The 19114-nt window shown below is 30.6% G+C and overlaps 2 protein-coding genes across 4 annotated transcripts in view; one reads left to right on the top strand and one right to left on the bottom strand.

The window, feature by feature from the left end:
- The window catches only part of LOC111040069 (microtubule-associated protein futsch), a 28393-nt gene extending 25063 nt beyond the window's left edge, over positions 1-3330 (top strand). For all 3 annotated transcript variants that reach the window (XM_022323790.1, XM_022323791.1, XM_022323792.1), the window contains 2 exons: positions 108-368; positions 432-3330. In XM_022323790.1, the coding sequence (XP_022179482.1) occupies positions 108-368; positions 432-601 (431 nt within the window). In that variant the 3' untranslated portion in view covers positions 602-3330. The remainder of the gene's footprint in view (positions 1-107; positions 369-431) is intronic.
- A 7348-nt stretch (positions 3331-10678) lies between these two features.
- LOC111040056 lies at positions 10679-19050 on the bottom strand. Its single transcript, XM_022323774.1, has 3 exons — positions 18645-19050; positions 13754-13938; positions 10679-11306 (listed from the first exon to the last, which is right to left on the bottom strand). The coding sequence occupies exons 1-3, from the start codon at positions 18805-18807 to the stop codon at positions 11109-11111; spliced, it is 546 nt and encodes a 181-aa protein (XP_022179466.1). The 5' UTR covers positions 18808-19050; the 3' UTR covers positions 10679-11108.
- Positions 19051-19114: the final 64 nt, after the last annotated feature.

Raw genomic sequence — 19114 nt, forward strand, 5'->3', positions numbered from 1 at the left:
AAAAATAATTATATATTTCAAAATGTTATCTATTTATGTAATTTACAATAATATGAAATGGGTTGAGTAAAAAATAATATTATAATATTATTCTTTTAATTTTTCAGACAAAGATGCTCAAAATCGAATCCGGCGATCGGAATCACCGAGTAAACTCAGGAGTCGATCATCGAGTCGAATGTCGAGAATTAATCCCATTTACCTGGATCTTATTTATGTGCCACATCATGGAAACTCAAAATATGTGTCTGCTGACTTCTTTAAGCGGGTACGAGCGAGAAACTACGTTTTTAGCGGTACAGACCCCAGTAAAGAAGTCTTAAATGCTTTAATCGAAGGAAAGCAAGCTTGGGAGGATCAAGATTTAGGTGAGTATCATAAATCTTATAAACATATTTCGTTCGCTAATACAATGAAACATATTAAAACAGAGGTCACCATAATACCAACTTATGACACTGATACACTGGGTCAGTGGGTGGCAGAAAATGAGGAATTGCTGAACAAGTTGAAGATCGATTTAAGTCCAAGTGCCAGCCGATGCACGATAAAATTACAAGATCATAACACCAGCTGCTCCGCATATAGACTAGAATTTTAATTAAAATTATTACAGATAGATATTAATGCGAGTATTGACATAGTCTTCGTCCATCATATTATTAGAAATATATTGTTAAGTGTGATAACTGATAAAACTGTCTGTCCATTTTACTTCTCAATGAAATTTATGGATGCTTTATATTATTATTAGTGTAAACAAGTACAACAAGTAAATTCGCTTCCGTTCTGGATTTTTTTTGGCAGAGCGTGCGAACAAACAATGCACACTAAATTACAAGACTGGACAATCCATCCTGGGTAGTTCTACTATTTTTCTTTCTATTATATATGAACAATTATAATAAAGTTTAGCTACTTTTTATTCATTCACATTTTGTGTAGTACCAACATCGGGCGCTTCTATTTCACTTAAACCAACTTTATTACTGTTTAATAATTACTTTTTTTCATTCTTCTTAAAATATTTACAGTAAGATACGCAATGCATATGCTTTAAAAGATTTTAATTAAATATATGTATTGTGTAAAGTAAAAGATAATGAAACTAGCAGATATTTTATCATAAATAGTTTTTACAAATTCGCTTTGGGAATTGGAATTTAAACATGTCGAAAACGTTATGTGATGAACATTTTTAATAATACATTTCTACGAACTGACTGTACGACAGGGTAATCGGAGAGACCGTTTAAAATCGGATATCAAAATTGCTGAAAAACCTATATACCTAATATGTTTTAGTTATTTAATTTTTAATCCCACAATTGTTTGACATTGGACAAATTATGATAGGTGCCTACTATTTCTAAGAATCCTTTATTGAAACTGATCCAAACATTGAGTCCATGTTAATATTTTACTAAAAACCTGATGTAGATACCTAGGTATTTATTCATCATAAATATTTTATTCCGAATTATTGTTATTATAGGCTAAGCCGACTAATATGTTTGCCTGTTGTCATCATCTATCAGTATCTTCCAATGTTTTAGACTAGTTTGAAAAATATATTAATTGAAAAGCTTTTTATGTTCGTCAGAATTAATATTATTATTATTATTATTATTTCACATCATATTTGATTGTAGATCATCGTGGAAAATATGATACTTGTCCATGCGTATATACATAAGAATAATATTAATAGGTAGGTACTGCGTTTTGCATTTCGATTTCTTCGGGGGTAAAGATGGATAATAATATTTGAATGGCGCACCTTAATAAAAAAAACCTATTAACGACAATAATAATAAATTATAGTTGATAAACCACTATGACTAGTGATAGACATTAGTTTGATTTTGATTACTGTTCATCGAGCTTATGATTTATTTTTGGGTACTATCGTAAATTAGGATCGCTATATTATATTATTATATAATAATAATTTGTACAACTATAACGCGTCAACGCAAATTTCTGTCCAAGACACTCCTACTTCGTTACGTCCAATTCATCCATCCTCTTTTCCACACACAGTAACAACATTTAAACATAATTTTACCCCTGTTCTAATTTGTTTATTACCGTATTGTTTATCAGTGGTCATGACATATTATAACTTATAAGTATTAAATATGGTTTGCATGAATCTATGTATTTCACTGTACGGTGTACGTGTGTAATAAGCGAATTAAATATTAGACAATTATATTATCTTTATTCTCACTAGATCTTATCCAACAAGCATTGTCTACTTATATTCGTGGCTTTGTGATTCGTATATATAAAAAGACATAATTTTACACGTATACCTATGTAATATTTATTATCCACATTCATAGCTCGTCGACCTACTTCGAAGGCTTGGTATGATTATTATTTAGGATTCGTGAAAGAGCTTTTTACGGGTCATTTTTTAAATGGTGCTATGTTCCGTCAAGGATAAAGTTACTCTGATGACTTAAGAAAAAACGTGATTTATGTATTTTAGTTTTTAAATATGTTAGTATCATTATACATTAATCTTTTATACGGATAGTTAATTGTATTGAATAATCATAACAATATAATATTAATTCATTGAAGTGTGTTTTACAGATGAACTCGTCGCATTAGGTTTATTACTGTGTAGTTTAAGATTATAGATTATTTTTTAATTGTATTTTATACTTTTATCTTTAGTGAATTAAAAAAAAAGTTATTATTGTTTAAAAAAATTACGCAGTCTGCACGATCTTCTAACATAATACCTATACGAATCGATTTTTGCATTTGCATATTAAAAACAATATTTTGTTGTGTTATTTAATAAGTCTAATTTATCTGTTATAACATATTATAATATATACCTACCGTATATTACTTAGCTATTTACAAGTTTATATAAATGTTATCTAAGCGTTAATACAAGTGGAGTACACAATTAAAACAAAATACTTGATTACATTTGCAAGTAGATACATAAATAGCTTGTGATAATACAGAATTTTGTTTTACATTTTAATTCAACATATGGTTTTATTTCTTTAAGGTTAATTTTTTTTCTTATATTATATTATGTAAAATTTATCAATGCTATTAAAAGAAAATGCTATGTTGTTCTTATATCGGCCTACAGATTTTTTTCTTTTTTTACTAATTTATTATTATATACCATTTGTATTATCATTATTAATATATTATTATTATTAATTTTATTCGCGTTTAAATATAAATTACTTACTTAACCTTCCAGCTCTTAAAAATCGCAAATGATAATATTGTATAAGGGTAGTTTGTTAGAATCTGTAATTTGATAATTAAATGTTTGATTTTAGAACTAAATTGATTTATTTTTTTATTTCTAAAATTATTGTAAGAAAAGACTTATTCTTACTCAATATCTCAGTAATAAGTCCATACAAATTTCCTGATGTAATAAGTACTTATAATATTTAACTTACATTTGTGTCATACTAGAAGAAATTAGTGTGCGCTGTGCATTAAACTATGTGCATCTTATTCTATAAAGTAATTATTCTTAAAGTAAGTATCCCTAGATAGTTTTTTTCTTTATCGACAGGCTATTGATGATTTTCAACTGAAAAGATCCTTGGACTGTAGGACTACAAAGAATTGAAAAACATCCCTGTAATATAAATCTGAATAATATTAATATTAAATATTTGTAATATTTTTTTTTTTATTTTTTTTTTTTTTTTTGACATAAGCAATCCATACAATTTTGTACAGTAAGTTTATATGATGAGAGTATTTAAATGACATGAAAGGTGTGAATTAAGCAGCCACCCATTAGTGACTCTTGGCTATTGATTAGTTATTATTTTTTTTTTTTTCCCCCACTAAGAGACATTAGACATTAAAGTTTTGTAAAAGGTCATTTCATCATTTTCTTTTTAATCTGCGGTTAGGATTTCCTGAGAAAGTAAGGATGGAAAGATCTTTTATGAGAGGGTGCTTCCTCATCTATTGTTTTCATATGGAAATCATTATGAAGAGCGTAGTTAGAAGTTTGTAATACGAAAACACCTTTTTTGTCGTACTTATATTAACTCAGTCTATGTGCATAGCAAGGGAAATATGTGTATCCTTGTAAAGCCTGCAATAGGTGTTGTAGAGTAGATTTGCACAACAAAAAACTTCTATACACATAATATTATAATGATGTTGAGGCAGGTAAACCTATATATTACGAAAATAAGAATACACCAGTGAGGCAGTAAAAAAAAATTTTGAAAATGTTTGCTGAGTGCGTCTTGAATCGACCTTTATTTAATGTTTTGAGTGCGTCCGGAATAAGGTATCGCTCGTATGCGTCGTAAGAGAAAAGGTCATCTTTTTTATGAAGTCCGGGTCGTTCCAGTTCATTTAGGATTGTGTTTTCTAATGTGTACCACGAGGATATATACTGGCTTACACCCCAAATGATAAAAATTAAAAACAGAAAGAACTCTGGATATCCAAAATGACCAAAATGTTTACCAGGCAAAGTCAGGTAGGTAAGGAGTAATACTAAAAGTAATGACCTAACAATTTATGTAATAAAATAAAATAATAATTAATTATTGTTCGTTATTCAAATGTTAGAGTTGTAGGTATTGAAATAGAAATCGGTTACCGGTATTGCGGTATTATTGTAGAACCAGTATACCTGCAAAAGAACATGCAACATATATAGTATAGATACCGCACCTACAGTATATTATTTCTGTATTAAACGGTATGTCGGTACTTCGGTATTATACAAAATACTTACCTTTCAAGCGGTATTTGAGCTAAACAGGCATACCCATTTAAAACGTTCAGACTTGGGGTACAATACTTTTAAAAATTATTACAAATAAATATTCGAATACTTACGAAAACTTTAGTAATCGGAAAAAAAAGTTTAGTGAAAAATTTACCGAAATAATTTTTCTTGTACAGTTCTACAGTTGTACTTAGTATTTAGTTGGCAATATAAATTATAAAATGCTAGTACATGTATATTTGTTATCTATCATAAATCGGATAGTTAACGGTAACGAGACTTGTGGCCAGACTGTTGGATTATACCGTCTAAATGTGCATTTGTTTTCGAATTTTATATTTTAATATAATTTATAATTGAATTTATTGATTCTAAGAAAAATACCCCCAGCTAGGTTGAGTACATGGGATTTTTGTTCAATTTCCACAAAAAAATGGTCTAATTTTATTCGTTGAAGATAAAACGTTATATTGATATATTCGTTCAAAAAAAAAAACAGTTCTTTGAAGTGTTCACGTTTTTCAAAAACTGATTTAGGTATAACTCGCCTAACTTTTATTTCCGTGCATAATGATATAGTGCATCAAGGAAAAAATCTTATTTCTGCAATAAAAATAAAAAACTTAAGCTTACCTGTAAGTCATAACGTAAGAAACAGTTGTGATTTTTATTTTATTTTATTTTATTTATTTGTACATATATAATATATACTAATTGACGCCAAACGGCTTTTATAACAGTATGGATCAAGATATTACAAAATTAAGTATTATGGATAAGACAAATATAAGTAAATATAGTAATAATATAATTTGTGTGTTAAAATTAAAAGCTAATGTGATGTGTGAGTCTAGGTACGAAATTATTGGTTTTTATTAAATATGGACATCATTCTTGTTATAGGAGCATTTTTTGCAAAATTGCTTCGGCCTAACGGTATATAAAAAAAATCTTTATTACGGGTATTACCAGGGATACGAATGCTCAGTCGTTCCAATAAACGAGGTGCGTCTATCTTGCCATCAATCAGTGATAGAATAAAACAACAACTGTCAACTATAAGTGATATGACGTTCAGAAAGTGACTTGAATTTAAACAAATACTTAATTCTACTATAGTCGTGAGGAGGGTGGGTAACATTGAGGTTATGCCATGCGAAACATAGGAAGCGGTTTTGGACTCTATCAAGTCTCTGCATGTTACTCTTCGTGTAAGGAGACCAGACGAAAACACCGTACTCCAAGAGCGATCTTATATGAGAGTTATAGAGTACAGAGAGGCATTTCGGGTTATCAAAATTTTAAAAATGTCTTCTAATAAAGCCAAGTACGCGTAGCGCTTTACCAGAAACAGAGTCAATATGTGGTCGAAAATCTAGTGATGGAACATAAGTAAATCCGAGGTCTTTTACTTGATTAACGCGTTCAATTTTCGATTAAAATATTATGTTTTAAATTGCATTATCATAATAATTATATGGAAACTATAATATTTATTATTTTCGACATTTTTAATTAATTGACCTTTTCCTAATGTGGGACTTTTTTTTCTGTGATTCTAAACATTGGATTCGGATACTTCATAAGTATATAGTATTCCGAATAAAGTAATATAATACAAGTATTCCAGATAATTTAAAAATATTTTTTATTTAAGATATCAGGAAAATTATATTTATCTTCAAGAATAGGTACCTATTTGAAATTATAATCAATGTTAAAATATAATATTACGTATTTATACACCTATTAATTGTGGTAGTTTATAACTTAAAACAATAATAAAATAAAATAAATTATTTAATATTCTGAACAAATGGTATTTGTAATGCCTTTAAAGTATTCAGAATACAGTATCAAGTATTTTTGAGAAATAGTATTCTAAATTTGTTCCGAATAATAACCCCCCTCCCCATGAGACGTCTGAAAGCGGTAAGTATTACCAAAAAACCGTCACTCCTGCCAAATGTACAAACAAATGCAATCTACATATTATTGTGTTTGTAATTTATAAACTCAAAATCTAAAATACGAAATACAAAGTTTTAAAATGTGACGTTTATACGAATAAAATATAATGCTGATATAGGTGCCGTACAATGCGTATTGTGTGTGCGATAAGAAATGTAATATTTTAGAGCGTGTTGGTTTTACAATGAAAACTGTTTTTATGGGCGAATTTGAACTCATAGACAATACCTACTAGTTAATTATTATTTAAATCTATGTTATTAAGAATATGTTTTAATTGTTTTTAAAATAATAAATTGGGGTCTATTGTATTACGAATATAAAAATAATTATGTTAAAACTTATATTAATGTAGAACTTTTTATTTCCATTAATCTATAAACGAGAATTATTTATGGTTACCTATACGTATAATCATTGGGTATACACTATACAGCGTGTACTTAACAAAAAGATCTGAAAAATAAATGATACTAGTTAAGATTGACAAAAATTGTGAAATCATATGGATAATAAATCATTTAAGAAATATACTCATGTCGGGGATTTCCCAAAAATAATATTTTGAAAAAAGTTAGGTATTGGGTTTTATATAAATTACTCCAAAAAAAATTAAACTTAAGAAAATTAATTACTTGACTTAAGTAAATGTTTTTAACATAAAAATTGTTGTTATAGCCAGATTTACATTTTGTCTATTTTGAAATGTTCTAAAAAATTTTTTGATTGAAGTAATAAATACGAAACAATGAACAATTTAAATTTAAGCCAGACGAAATTTATTATATAATTTATAAAATTAACTTAACTTATCAGTGTACTGCCAAATCGTAGGTACATTAATTTTCCATAGGTATCCATACTGTTTATGGTTATTGCAAAATGTAATAATAAAGTAAATAATTGGTATATACCTATAACAAAGTACAGTTTTTACTTTTTTTTAAACAAAAGCAAAATGTGCTGGATCAACTGGAGCATGATAATCGTTGCTCATTCGACTGGTGAACCGGCTGCCTTTCTGAATAGATTAGCCAAAGGCTTGTGAATGGGTTGCTTATCGCTATATATTGTTTTCATACATGCCTATAATAGTCATGACTACAATATCGAACACTTATAAATTAACACTCATATCGAAACTAACTATAATGGTTTATGTCAAAAAAATCAACAAAATATGAGCACATTAAATTTTGTTTTCATTCTACATTTTTTTTAAATTTACTACAATTCAGCTATCGTATTTTAATTAAATATTTTAGGTATTATATTATAATAGATTATTAGAATCGTCGTATTTTGATTGTTTTATATAATACATACACCAGTCAATTGAATAATCAAGTGTTCTGTAAATAACAAATTTTTATTTTTCAAATTAACAGTATGAAACATATTTTACACAAAGAAATACTGAATACATGGTAATATATGTATGATTTAATATACAAAAAATAATTTAAAAAAAAATAATATAATAATATAATATATATATATATTGAATACATCTCAATGTATATAGTTACCCGTAGGAATGGTTAGAGGGAAAACATAAAAACAAAAATCGCGAGGGCCAACTAAAAGGTTGCCGCGGCGGAAAATGACGGCCGTCCGTCGGTACAAAACTAAAAGAAAAATGTAAAAAAAAAAATGCGACGAGGAACAAGGGTGCTCGAAAAACCGGATGAGCCACATCGCGGTAACAGAGTACCACTCTAATCATTATTATTCGGAGAACAACAACAGCAGAACAACAATCTGCCGACCTTGAGGAGTCGGTTCCCCAGTGCTGACGTGATGGACGGCCTGCGACGATCTTGCAGCGGTTGTTCTGCTGCTGCTGCTGCTGCTGACTTCACCGTGGCCGTGGTCACTGACGATTCGATCTCGTCGCCATCACTTTTTGCTACGTCTATAGCCGTGCTCTGAACTGCCTCCTCAATATGTTCTGACTGAATCACGCTCTTGACCTCTAGGACGTCCGGCTCACAATCTACGTCCGACGGCAGCTGGTTGTTCGCCGTTGTTGTTTGTCGCACGTAACTGGCCAAAAGACTAGGTCCCACACAATCACCGTCTTCAGATTGCCGTGATATCGGTGGCAAGTGTTCCACTTCCGGCGCACTGCTGAAACACCGCGGTAACGGCGGAAGGTGCTTACCGTACTTCGTGTTGGCGTTTCGGATTTCTGACGCGACTTCGTCAAACTCCAGCAACTTGTCCAAAACGCTCGGTACACAAATCCTCGGCACCAACGGCTGTTGTGATGCAATACTGCTATCACCGCTTGAAACAGACGACGACCGCTCGTCACTCGGACCCAGAGAGAGGGGTGGTAGATTCATTGACCTCTGAACGGCGGCTTTCAGTAAGTCCTCCGCCACCTCGTCCAACACTTTTAAATCTGCCGAAGTCAACATCATCGTTGGTTGTTGGCCACTGAGCTCACTGATATCACATACAGTTGTAGGCCTCGTGGCCAGTGTAGGGTCGTCCACCCTGTGCTCTTTGTCTTCCGACAAAATACTGCATCCGCTATGGCGGGTGCTATGCTCGCATTGCTGCAAACTCCCTGCAACAGCCGGAACATCCAATTGTTCAGGCGTTGTAATATGGTCTGCTTCTGTGAAACTTTCCATGATGGTTTTGTTTAAAAATTCAGAAATTGAATTTCAAGATATTATAATTGAGTTAAATTATTTAAATAATTTATGAGACAAAAAATAGTTTGGGTAATGCCTCGTAATAGACTGAAACAAAATTTGTTATAAGACGTATGAATAAACATTCAGATGAATGTACATATCCATGACAATGAAGTATAATATTATGATATTGTTGAACATTGAAAATAAAATAGGTATATGGCTAATTAATTTTCAGCCACATTACATATGTGTATTTAAAATGACGATTGTAATATTCTTACATTTCAATATATGGTTCAATAATAATTCGTTCACATGTACGGTTAGCCAAAAGTGGCATTTTGAGTTGACAACTCTACAATATAAAATATAATATGGTCTCTGCTAGTGTCCACGATATTCGTGTAGATACATTTTACGCGGTCCGAGTTGTGCAAAGCGCGCCCGCTTGTTCGACTTAGTGAACCCGTTGACTTCGCCTCATTTTATTTTGGTTTTGTACTTACGTCCGTCGTTTTCCGTCAGCAACCTTAGTTGGCTCTCCTCGCGATTTTGGTTTTGTTTTATCGCCAACCGTTCTTGCCAACACATATGTAAATTATGGTGAATCAAGTTATTGTATGTATTCAATATTTCATTGTGTATGAATGTGCTTCATATTGTTATTTAAAAAAAATAAAATTAGTTATAAACAGATCACATGTTTATTTAATCGACTTGTGAATATATTATTTAAAACAATTAAAATGCGAAGATTCTAATAATCTATTCTATAATGCCTAATATATTTAATTAAAATGCAGATCGGCTGTTTAAAATGCGGCACTAGTATTTTAGTAAATTTGAAAAAGTTTAGAATGAAAACAAGATTTAATGTGCTCATATTTTGTAAATATTTTGTCGAGATTCTCGACATGAACCATAGTTTTAGTGTTTGATATTATAATTATTATTATATTTAATTTTCAGTTCTAAGCAATAAAAATGAAAAAAAATGTAAACTATAAAGTCTTTATAAATTATATAAAAGAAAGACATTTTTAAAATATCGATTTTAAATTTTAATAAATAGTGATTACATTTGGTCAGTCCTTTCTGTTACACCATTCATTGAACAAAATATACTCAATAATAGTATGTTTACATTTACTTTTAATTTTAATTTTAATTTTAATGCTACATGGGCACATTGGTATATTTATTTCATTTCTCGCAAATAAATCGGTATAATTATTATTTATTATATACTTAAAACGTATTATAGTATTTTACTTTTACTATACAGTAACATACTAACATGAAATTAAATCATTAAATCTTATACTACCGTACCACGTCAAATAATTTTACCACGTGACGAGATTGGATGTCTCACCGATCAAATTTTGATGTAATATGCATGCGTGATGCGTATATCATAAAATAATAATCAGGACCTCACTAATCACCCTTTCTGTCTAATATAGTAGTTCCTTGTGATAACGAAGCCTTGACTAACTTCGTCATCCAAAAGACACTAATAAATACGAAACAATGAACAATTTAAATTTTAAGCTAGACGAAATTTATTATATAATTTATAAAATTAACTTAACTTATCAGTGTACTGCCAAATCGTAGGTACATTAATTTTCCATAGGTATCCATACTGTTTATGGTTATTGCAAAATGTAATAATAAAGTAAATAATTGGTATATACCTATAACAAAGTACAGTTTTTACTTTTTTTTTAAACAAAAGCAAAATGTGCTGGATCAACTGGAGCATGATAATCGTTGGGGTTGCTCATTCTACTGGTGAACCGGTTGTCCTTTCTGAATAGATGTGCCAAAGGCTTGTGAATGGGTTGCTTAGCTTTATCGTACTCGTACCTATTAACCGGCACGGACATACCGTTTGTGTTGTACAATGGATACTTGGCACATAGCTACAAATACGAAAAAAATTATTATATTTATTATTCAATTACAAATGTATGACTGTTTAAGCATGCCATTTGGGACCTTGTACAATTAAGGTACAAATTATAAAATGAACACATAATATAATATTAGCTGTATAATATTTTTCTTAAACCTAGTTTCAAATTATCTGTGTTTTTACGATGGATTTTTTAGATATTTCGATTTGTTAGTTAGAAACATGTAACATAATATAACAATATTTAAAAAATATATAATTCACTTTAAAATTAACATATCGTAAAAAACCAACCTGAGAAGTGAGAACATAGATAAATAGATAATGTTCTTAACTTTAAGCTGAAACACCCCATACACCTAGGATATATAACTCTCATTTATTTTATCTATTCTCTAGTTATCATAGATGCTAACGTGCTGTACTGCAGTTATACATTTAACTTTGAGTTGTCTTTATTTTAGATGTAGCTATGTAATGGACTAGGCCACTAGAGCCTACAGTGTCTAGACGTCAAAAAATCGAGTAATGCAGGATTTCAATATGTCCGATAAATATAATTCGTTATTATAAATTCACATTGAAATTCATTTACTGGTTTTACATTACCTCCCGTTTTCATCATACTTATTTATTCAACACTGAGATTTTGAGTGCTTAAAATATAAAATAAATTTTAAAAAGGCTGATTTATTTTACAAATTGTATTTAATTCAAATTTAATTATTATCAATAGGTTTGCAGTATTTGTTGAGTTTATTGTTATTTAGTTCCAAACATGTTAATCGTTCTTATTTATTTATTTTTTGTTTTATTAATGTACTAAAAATCAGAGATAAATTGTATTGAGACCTAATCTGCTAATCTACAACACATAGTAAATTATTTAAACTGTTGTCTATACATATTATTTACATAACTCTAAAGTCAGATTTTTTAGGAAACAATTTTGAGTTGTTAAAATAATTTTTTTTTACAAAAGTACATACACGATATTTACAAATTAATTCAAAATAAGAGTATAAAATAAAAGGCTATACATAACATGAATTACTTGAATAAGAAGCCACCCATTATAGTGACACTTAGCTTGGCATATACCATTTTATATATTGATTATTGAGGAGAGATGTTTTTAATTTAAATGGTCACTACACCATTACCTTTTGAGTGTGTGTTGTAGATTTCCAAGAAGTGTGAAGGTATAACTCTTTTATAAATTATAAGTTGGTCGAGGTGATTTTCTAGTTAGGAGAAAAACCAATTGTAAATTAATTCTGCTTCAGTTTTAACAGGTTGGATACCTAGATCTTGGTGGAGAGTTAAATTAGAGACAAAAAAAGGGAGCGTTAATGATTTTTCTAAGACTTTTTATAGGTTTGGATTTCGTTTGAGTTTGATTTTTTAGCCAGTACCCAGAGTTGCAACCCATATGCCCACAGAACAAACAAATTTTAGTAGAGTTTTGTATATTAGTAGTTTAGTTTTTAAGCTAGTAAATTTATTTTTTGATCATAAGGTTTTTAGTGACCTCGATCGAACATTCGAGTGTTAAAGCTTTTTAGCTCTTATATGTTTGTTCCCAGTTAATTTTTGGTCAAGAAAAACCTAAATATTTAATAACATTGAGGGGTGGCACAGGTATATTATTGACTGAAACATTTGGTCAGTGACCTTGTTTAAAGGGTAAAAGTTGTATGGGTAAATTTTACTGTGATTTACTTTTACGCTCCATTTTTCATACCATTCAGATTGTAGATTTAAATGAGACTGTAAATTAGCAGAGGCTATAATGGGGAGAGAGAATAGTTCCTTGAGATACACTGGCGGTAATTGGAGCTATATCTGACATTGATGAATCGCAACGTATTGGAAAGAGGCGATTCGTAAGTGAAAATTAATTAAAAGAAAGAGCGGTGTGGGTAAAAATTTTCGAAGTTTATACAGAAGACCCTAGTCCCATACTCGGTCGAAGATCCGAGATATGTCAAAGAAGGCAGTAACATTTTTTTTCGAAACATGTGCTTTTAGCATCAACATTTACTACTCTGTGAGCTTGATGTTTCGTGCTTTGTTCATCTCTAAAGCCGAATTGTGAGGCTGGAAGTATATTATTTGCGAATATATAAGAAAATAAACGATTACCTAAGAACTAGTTTTTCAGAGATTTTCGAAAAATAGGATAAGGTACTAATATGTATTGTTTTTCGACTCTTAAGCTCCGAAGTTGTTCAGGGAATAGGTGGGAATTGGAGTATGTGTTAGGATTTCGGAGGTTAAACTAATCTAGTAGCTGCCCAAGCAGCTTACTGTATGAGTATGGTTAAATTATTTATCACTTTATCTAAATCAAGGTTAGATTTTAGTTTAAATTTGAGGTTTACTTATTCATTTATTATATTTTGAAGTTGTAAACGATGATAATATCTAAAAAAAAATGACTCGTCTACGTACTTCTTCATCTAGTTGTTCTCCTATTTCTTTTAGTTTGAACCCTTTGATTTTAAATGTACTGCTGTATGTTGTTTCAAATTGTCTATTTTGATCATAAAAAGCCTTTGATTTAGCTGCCAAGTCATTCATTACTTTTTCAGTCATTGTTTTCCACAAATATTCTTCAAATTCTTTTCTTTTTCTCTCTTAAAACAAACAATTTAATATTCATTAGATTGATGTTATTTGTACCTAAGTTATTAATTGATTATCCCGTTTATTTTATTTTTTTTTATTTTTTTATTTATTTAACGCCAAACGGCAATTTATAGATACATTGTACAATTAGAAGATTAACATGAAGAGATAATAATGAAATAAAGTACATGGAAAATATAGTTATAATTATAGACTTAAGTTTAAACTTATACTAAACAGCGTTCAGCTAAAAAGAGTACATGCTAAGGTAAAATAAAACAAAGACAAAAACATTCAGTAGAGATAAATAATAATATAGTCAGCTACAGATCAGGAGCTATTAAGTAGGCGGAGCATTCTGTCTAATGGATTATTATGGGAGTAATTAGTACGGTGAGAGGAGACAAGGTATAAAGAGTGATTTCTAGTGAAATGCACAGGAACCCGGAAAGAGACAGAGGACAGAAGGTTCGGTGCATCTATTGAGCCGTTAAGGAGGGAGGTGATGAATGAGAGGTCAGCATCGATACGACGAGATGCGAGAGTAGGGATATCTAAGGAAGTTCTAACTGATAGGTAATCATGGGGTGGGTGATCAATATTGAGTATAAAAGCGGCGTAGGAAAGGAAGCGGTTTTGGACACGCTCTAAACGTAATTGGTCCTTGGCTAGATACGGGTACCATACAACTGAGCCATATTCTAAGACAGAGCGGACAAGGGAAAAATAGAGGGATCGAAGACAAGTAGCGGACGTGAAAAGGCTAGTGTTGCGCTTTAAGAACCCTAGAATTTTTAACGCTCTACCAACAGTAACATCAATATGGTGTTCAAAAGAAAGAGAAGGAGTTAGATAGAACCCAAGATCTTTGACAGTGGATACACGCTCGAGAGTAGAGCCATTAAGGGAATAAGGATGGATTATGCAAGTACGTTTTCTATGAAATGACATAACATGACACTTGTTGAGGTTGAGCGTTAGGCCAATACGCTGGGCCCAGAGAGAGAAAGTATTGAGATCTGATTGAAGTTGAAGACAGTCAGATGGAGATGTAATTTTTGAAAAAAATTTAATATCATCGGCAAATAGAAGAACTTTAGAGGATGAAATGTACCTGTTAATTGAGTTAATAAAAAGGATGAACAGAAGAGGACTGAGATGTCCTCCTTGGGGGACCCCAGAGGGAGTAATAAATAAGTCAGAGTCAACGCCGTGAACTCTTACGAATTGCTTTCTTTGACTTAAATACGATTGGAGCCATGAGAGTAAAGGATTACCGATACCAAGTGAATCCAGTTCAGAAATAAGGCGGCTATGGCTAAAATGTCTGTCATTATGAATTTGTGTATTCAAATAATTTCACACTTTTAATAATTGTTTTATAATTTGTGCAAAATATACTGATACTAGTATACACATTGCACAACTTTAACGTGATTACATAATAACAATATATCAATATTATATAGAAAAAAACGTATTGTAATTGCATGATAACACATATAGGTATTCAGAACCATCAAAACAACAATATTTTCATTATTATATTTTTAGTAGGGGAGAATGGGGGAATGCCGGTCACCTAAGCGGGAATTCATGTACCACCAGTAATAAATAACCAAAAAATTTTCTACTGCTTACATTAGAACTATAAAGTTGTTAGCTACTACATATACAATTTTCAAAATTTTAAATTAAGTTTAACTTTTTTTTCTTTTTTTTTTTTAAAAAAATCGCAAATGACCGGTATTCCCCCTACCCTGGGGTATACCAAACTTATAATAGACACTAGTTACGCCTCATCTAAAATAATATCATCTCTTCCTTCCACAATCAAAATCCTGGCACATCTTGATAAAAAAAATTATATGCCAATACAAATTTTGCGTTAAATTATTATAATAGGTACATTCAAGTATTTAGTAAAATGGCTAAGGAAAGTGTATGTATTTGTTTGCTATGTAGTTGTGAATGTGAATTCACACTTGTATTTGTATAGTTGTATGTATATTGAGTTATTCGTGCATTCGGTAGATACTATTAACCAAATATTGTTAATTATTTATCTCCAACAAACTTAATACTATTCATCCCACTCCTAATTATTTATTAACTCATATAATATATAATTCATTCACTATTAATTATGGTAAATATAAAACGGTTTTGATTTTATTCCGCGTTGCGACTTGCGGCAGACACGCACATCTATAAAGCGTTTCTATAAAGAAAACAATATATTTGTCTCTAAATACTATTTATATTTATTCTTTACCCTGTTTTATTCTATTATATTGTTCTTTTATTTATATTTTTAAGAACAGCGCCCGCAGGACAAGCATTGCTATAACCAGGGGTGTTGCAATATTGTACACACAAAGGACATTTTGATGTTAACATATTGTCGATGTTGCATTAAATGTATTATTATTATAAGAATTGCAGCTGGCGAAATAATATAGGTACTATGTTTTATGCATAACCTAACTATACCTGGCAACAGTCACAACCACAGCGAAAAATAACAGAAGTAAATTAAAAAGTTAACATTTTAATTTATATTATTATAGCTTAGCTTGTTTTATGTTTGAATTTAAAATTAACCCTATACTTAATTAAAAGTTAATTCTTAGTTAGACGACCAATGATGCCGCAGCTACACCTCTCTGCTAAAACTATAATATTATGTACAACTAGTTTTAATAAAGATTTTAAAACTTTTTGTACACATTTTAACATACTTCATATTCATGGTAAAAACAAAATATGCTTACCTATATATAATAGGTACTCTTTGTATTAATAATCTATTAAGATTTGTACGATCAAACTTATCATAATAATAGTTAGACATAAGCCTAAATAAACAAGAGGTGCTAAATTTGAGCTTGAGATACTAAAGACAGTTTTACATTCCCCTAGTTACTCCAATAATACGTTTAACTACAAACTATAAACCTGTACAGCTGTACTATCTGTAAAGACGCGTTTACGAAGAGGCCTGCACCAGTTGCCCTCAAAAGTATCTTTTTTAAACCAATTCCTCCCAAACCTGAAACTTCTTAGAGCAAAATGCACCAGTTTCGCTCAAACAAACATACCATCGGGTATAAACTACCCACCTTTAAATACTTATAAGTTATAACTAATTCTTAAAGTTGACTTGTATGTACCGAAATAATATTCAGAAAAATATTCCGTTTTCGAAGATTAAATTAAAACTGTATAAGTTATCATTCAAAATAAAAAGAAATTTAAAAAATATATTTTGTTTTTATAACGTTCTTTAATACACATATGTTAAAGTTGTTTATTACAACTTGAAACCATGCAAAAAAATTGTTTTAAAAACAAATATAATTGTTGAAATAATGAGTAGTTTGTAATAAAACAAAAGAATCAGCTGGTATATTATCAAATTACAAATACTAATTTTTTACACCGTTTACACGTGCACGACAGTAGCAGGGGTTGTCGGGGCGGCTTCTTCCTCTGGGAAGGACTATTTATTCGAATATCGAATAGGTCATCGACCTCCCTGCATAAACAACGATATACTGGCTACACCATTTGTATGGGTACAAGCCAGCCCACCCTTCTACTGCCCTTTTATTTTGTAATTTGTTTTACTTTATACTATCATTTACTCGATCATTTATCAATACATTAAATCAGAATAATACTATCGTGCATTATTTATTATATTTTAATTTTAAATTAATGTAACAAAAATTCAATGAATATTTATATTCTTTTGATTAAAATTGTTTTTCATGTTATTTGTATGAGTTAAATAGTACATAATATAATAATAATTAATAGTATATAATAGATTAATATACATAGTAAATCGTTATTAATTTAAAAAAAAACAAATGAGAACTGAGAAGTGTGTGTATCCAAAACTGCCGGTAAAGAATTACAGAAGTCAGTGATGAATAATCTGTCATTGTAATTTAAATTGTAAATATTAAAATAAACTAAAAGTGAACCGCAGACCATAAGCAGGTACACAAAATATAATGGGAAGAGTTATTAACTATAAAAATAATGTTTGTCAAATCGGAGCATCATAAGTGAAAATTGGTGGTGGCTTGTTGGAGGAGTTAGGCCCCTCTGCAGCTATCCCATTAGCCCTCCCCCCCCCAAAAAAAACTTTTTAATTGTATATGGAATCAAAACCCCCCACTGGCCCCACTAACATTGTAGTCAATAATGTTACCCCCCAGATATTTTAATGGATTTCCACATATATTGTATTATTAGTTCATCGTTGTGGTTACGCAGGAATATTTTACATTTTCCAAACAACTGAAGATAATTTTCCAAAAATCCAACTACCATCAGACTTTGTAATAAACCTCAAAGTCCGCTGGTTTGTTGAAAAAAAATGTTTTTAATAAAATATGCTACCTCTACGGCTCTACAAAAAGACTCAATTCTTAAACGTCTATTACATATTATAGAATAATGAAGGGAATTATTAAAATGCAATTAATTTTCCCTGGTTTATAGCTCTGCAGAAGAATAAATACAGGGTTCTACCTATTCCGTCCCAGGTCTAGTATACTCAAGTCTAGATCTGTTCAAAGACAGGTGGTCATCAATATATGATATTATATTAAAATATAATCCACTTAAAATGTCTTTCGATTTCGACTTTACATACATAATGAGATTTGCAATGGCTTTTATCAAAATAAGTAGTAATAACCTTTATCGTTAAGCGGTTTTTCGTCAACAGTCTTAGGTGACCGGTAAGTCTCGTGCGTGGTAGACTGCCGGACACGCTCACTTTCACCACCTGCCATCTCGAACGTCTGTCGCCGGCTACTGTTCTTGTGCGGCCTGAGGACCGTTTCCTTGTCGGCAGACATTATATGGGTACAACTGTACTTACCTGTATTATAATATTATCATATACTTAAACTGGAATCAAGAATACGATCTACCGAATGGTGAGGTGGCAGCAACGGTCGTAATACTGTATTAGTAGGTATACATCATTATAATAATAATATTATATTATTGAATAATGTTATTACATTTTTTAATAGGTAGGTACCAACTACATTCCACAGTTGTACACAATAAATACTAAAATATACTAAATGATTTACCCTTACGGTTGGCTTATAAACAAACGAATTAACGAAATCCTCTAGTCCGTCGCTACGGCCCACG

The sequence above is a fragment of the Myzus persicae genome, unplaced genomic scaffold (assembly GCF_001856785.1).
Source record: "Myzus persicae strain clone G006 unplaced genomic scaffold, MPER_G0061.0, whole genome shotgun sequence".
NCBI classification, from domain to species: domain Eukaryota; kingdom Metazoa; phylum Arthropoda; class Insecta; order Hemiptera; family Aphididae; genus Myzus; species Myzus persicae.

Bases quoted from the DNA above. Each gene is read 5' to 3' on its own strand.
- LOC111040056 (XM_022323774.1), bottom strand. From the start codon at position 18,807: ATGTCTGCCGACAAGGAAACGGTCCTCAGGCCGCACAAGAACAGTAGC. The intron at 13,939-18,644 runs GTTATTACTACT...GTTTGTTTTAAG, and splicing joins AAAACCGCTTAACGATAAAG to AGAGAAAAAGAAAAGAATTT. The intron at 11,307-13,753 runs GTACGTAGACGA...TCGTATTTGTAG, and splicing joins GAGAACAACTAGATGAAGAA to CTATGTGCCAAGTATCCATT.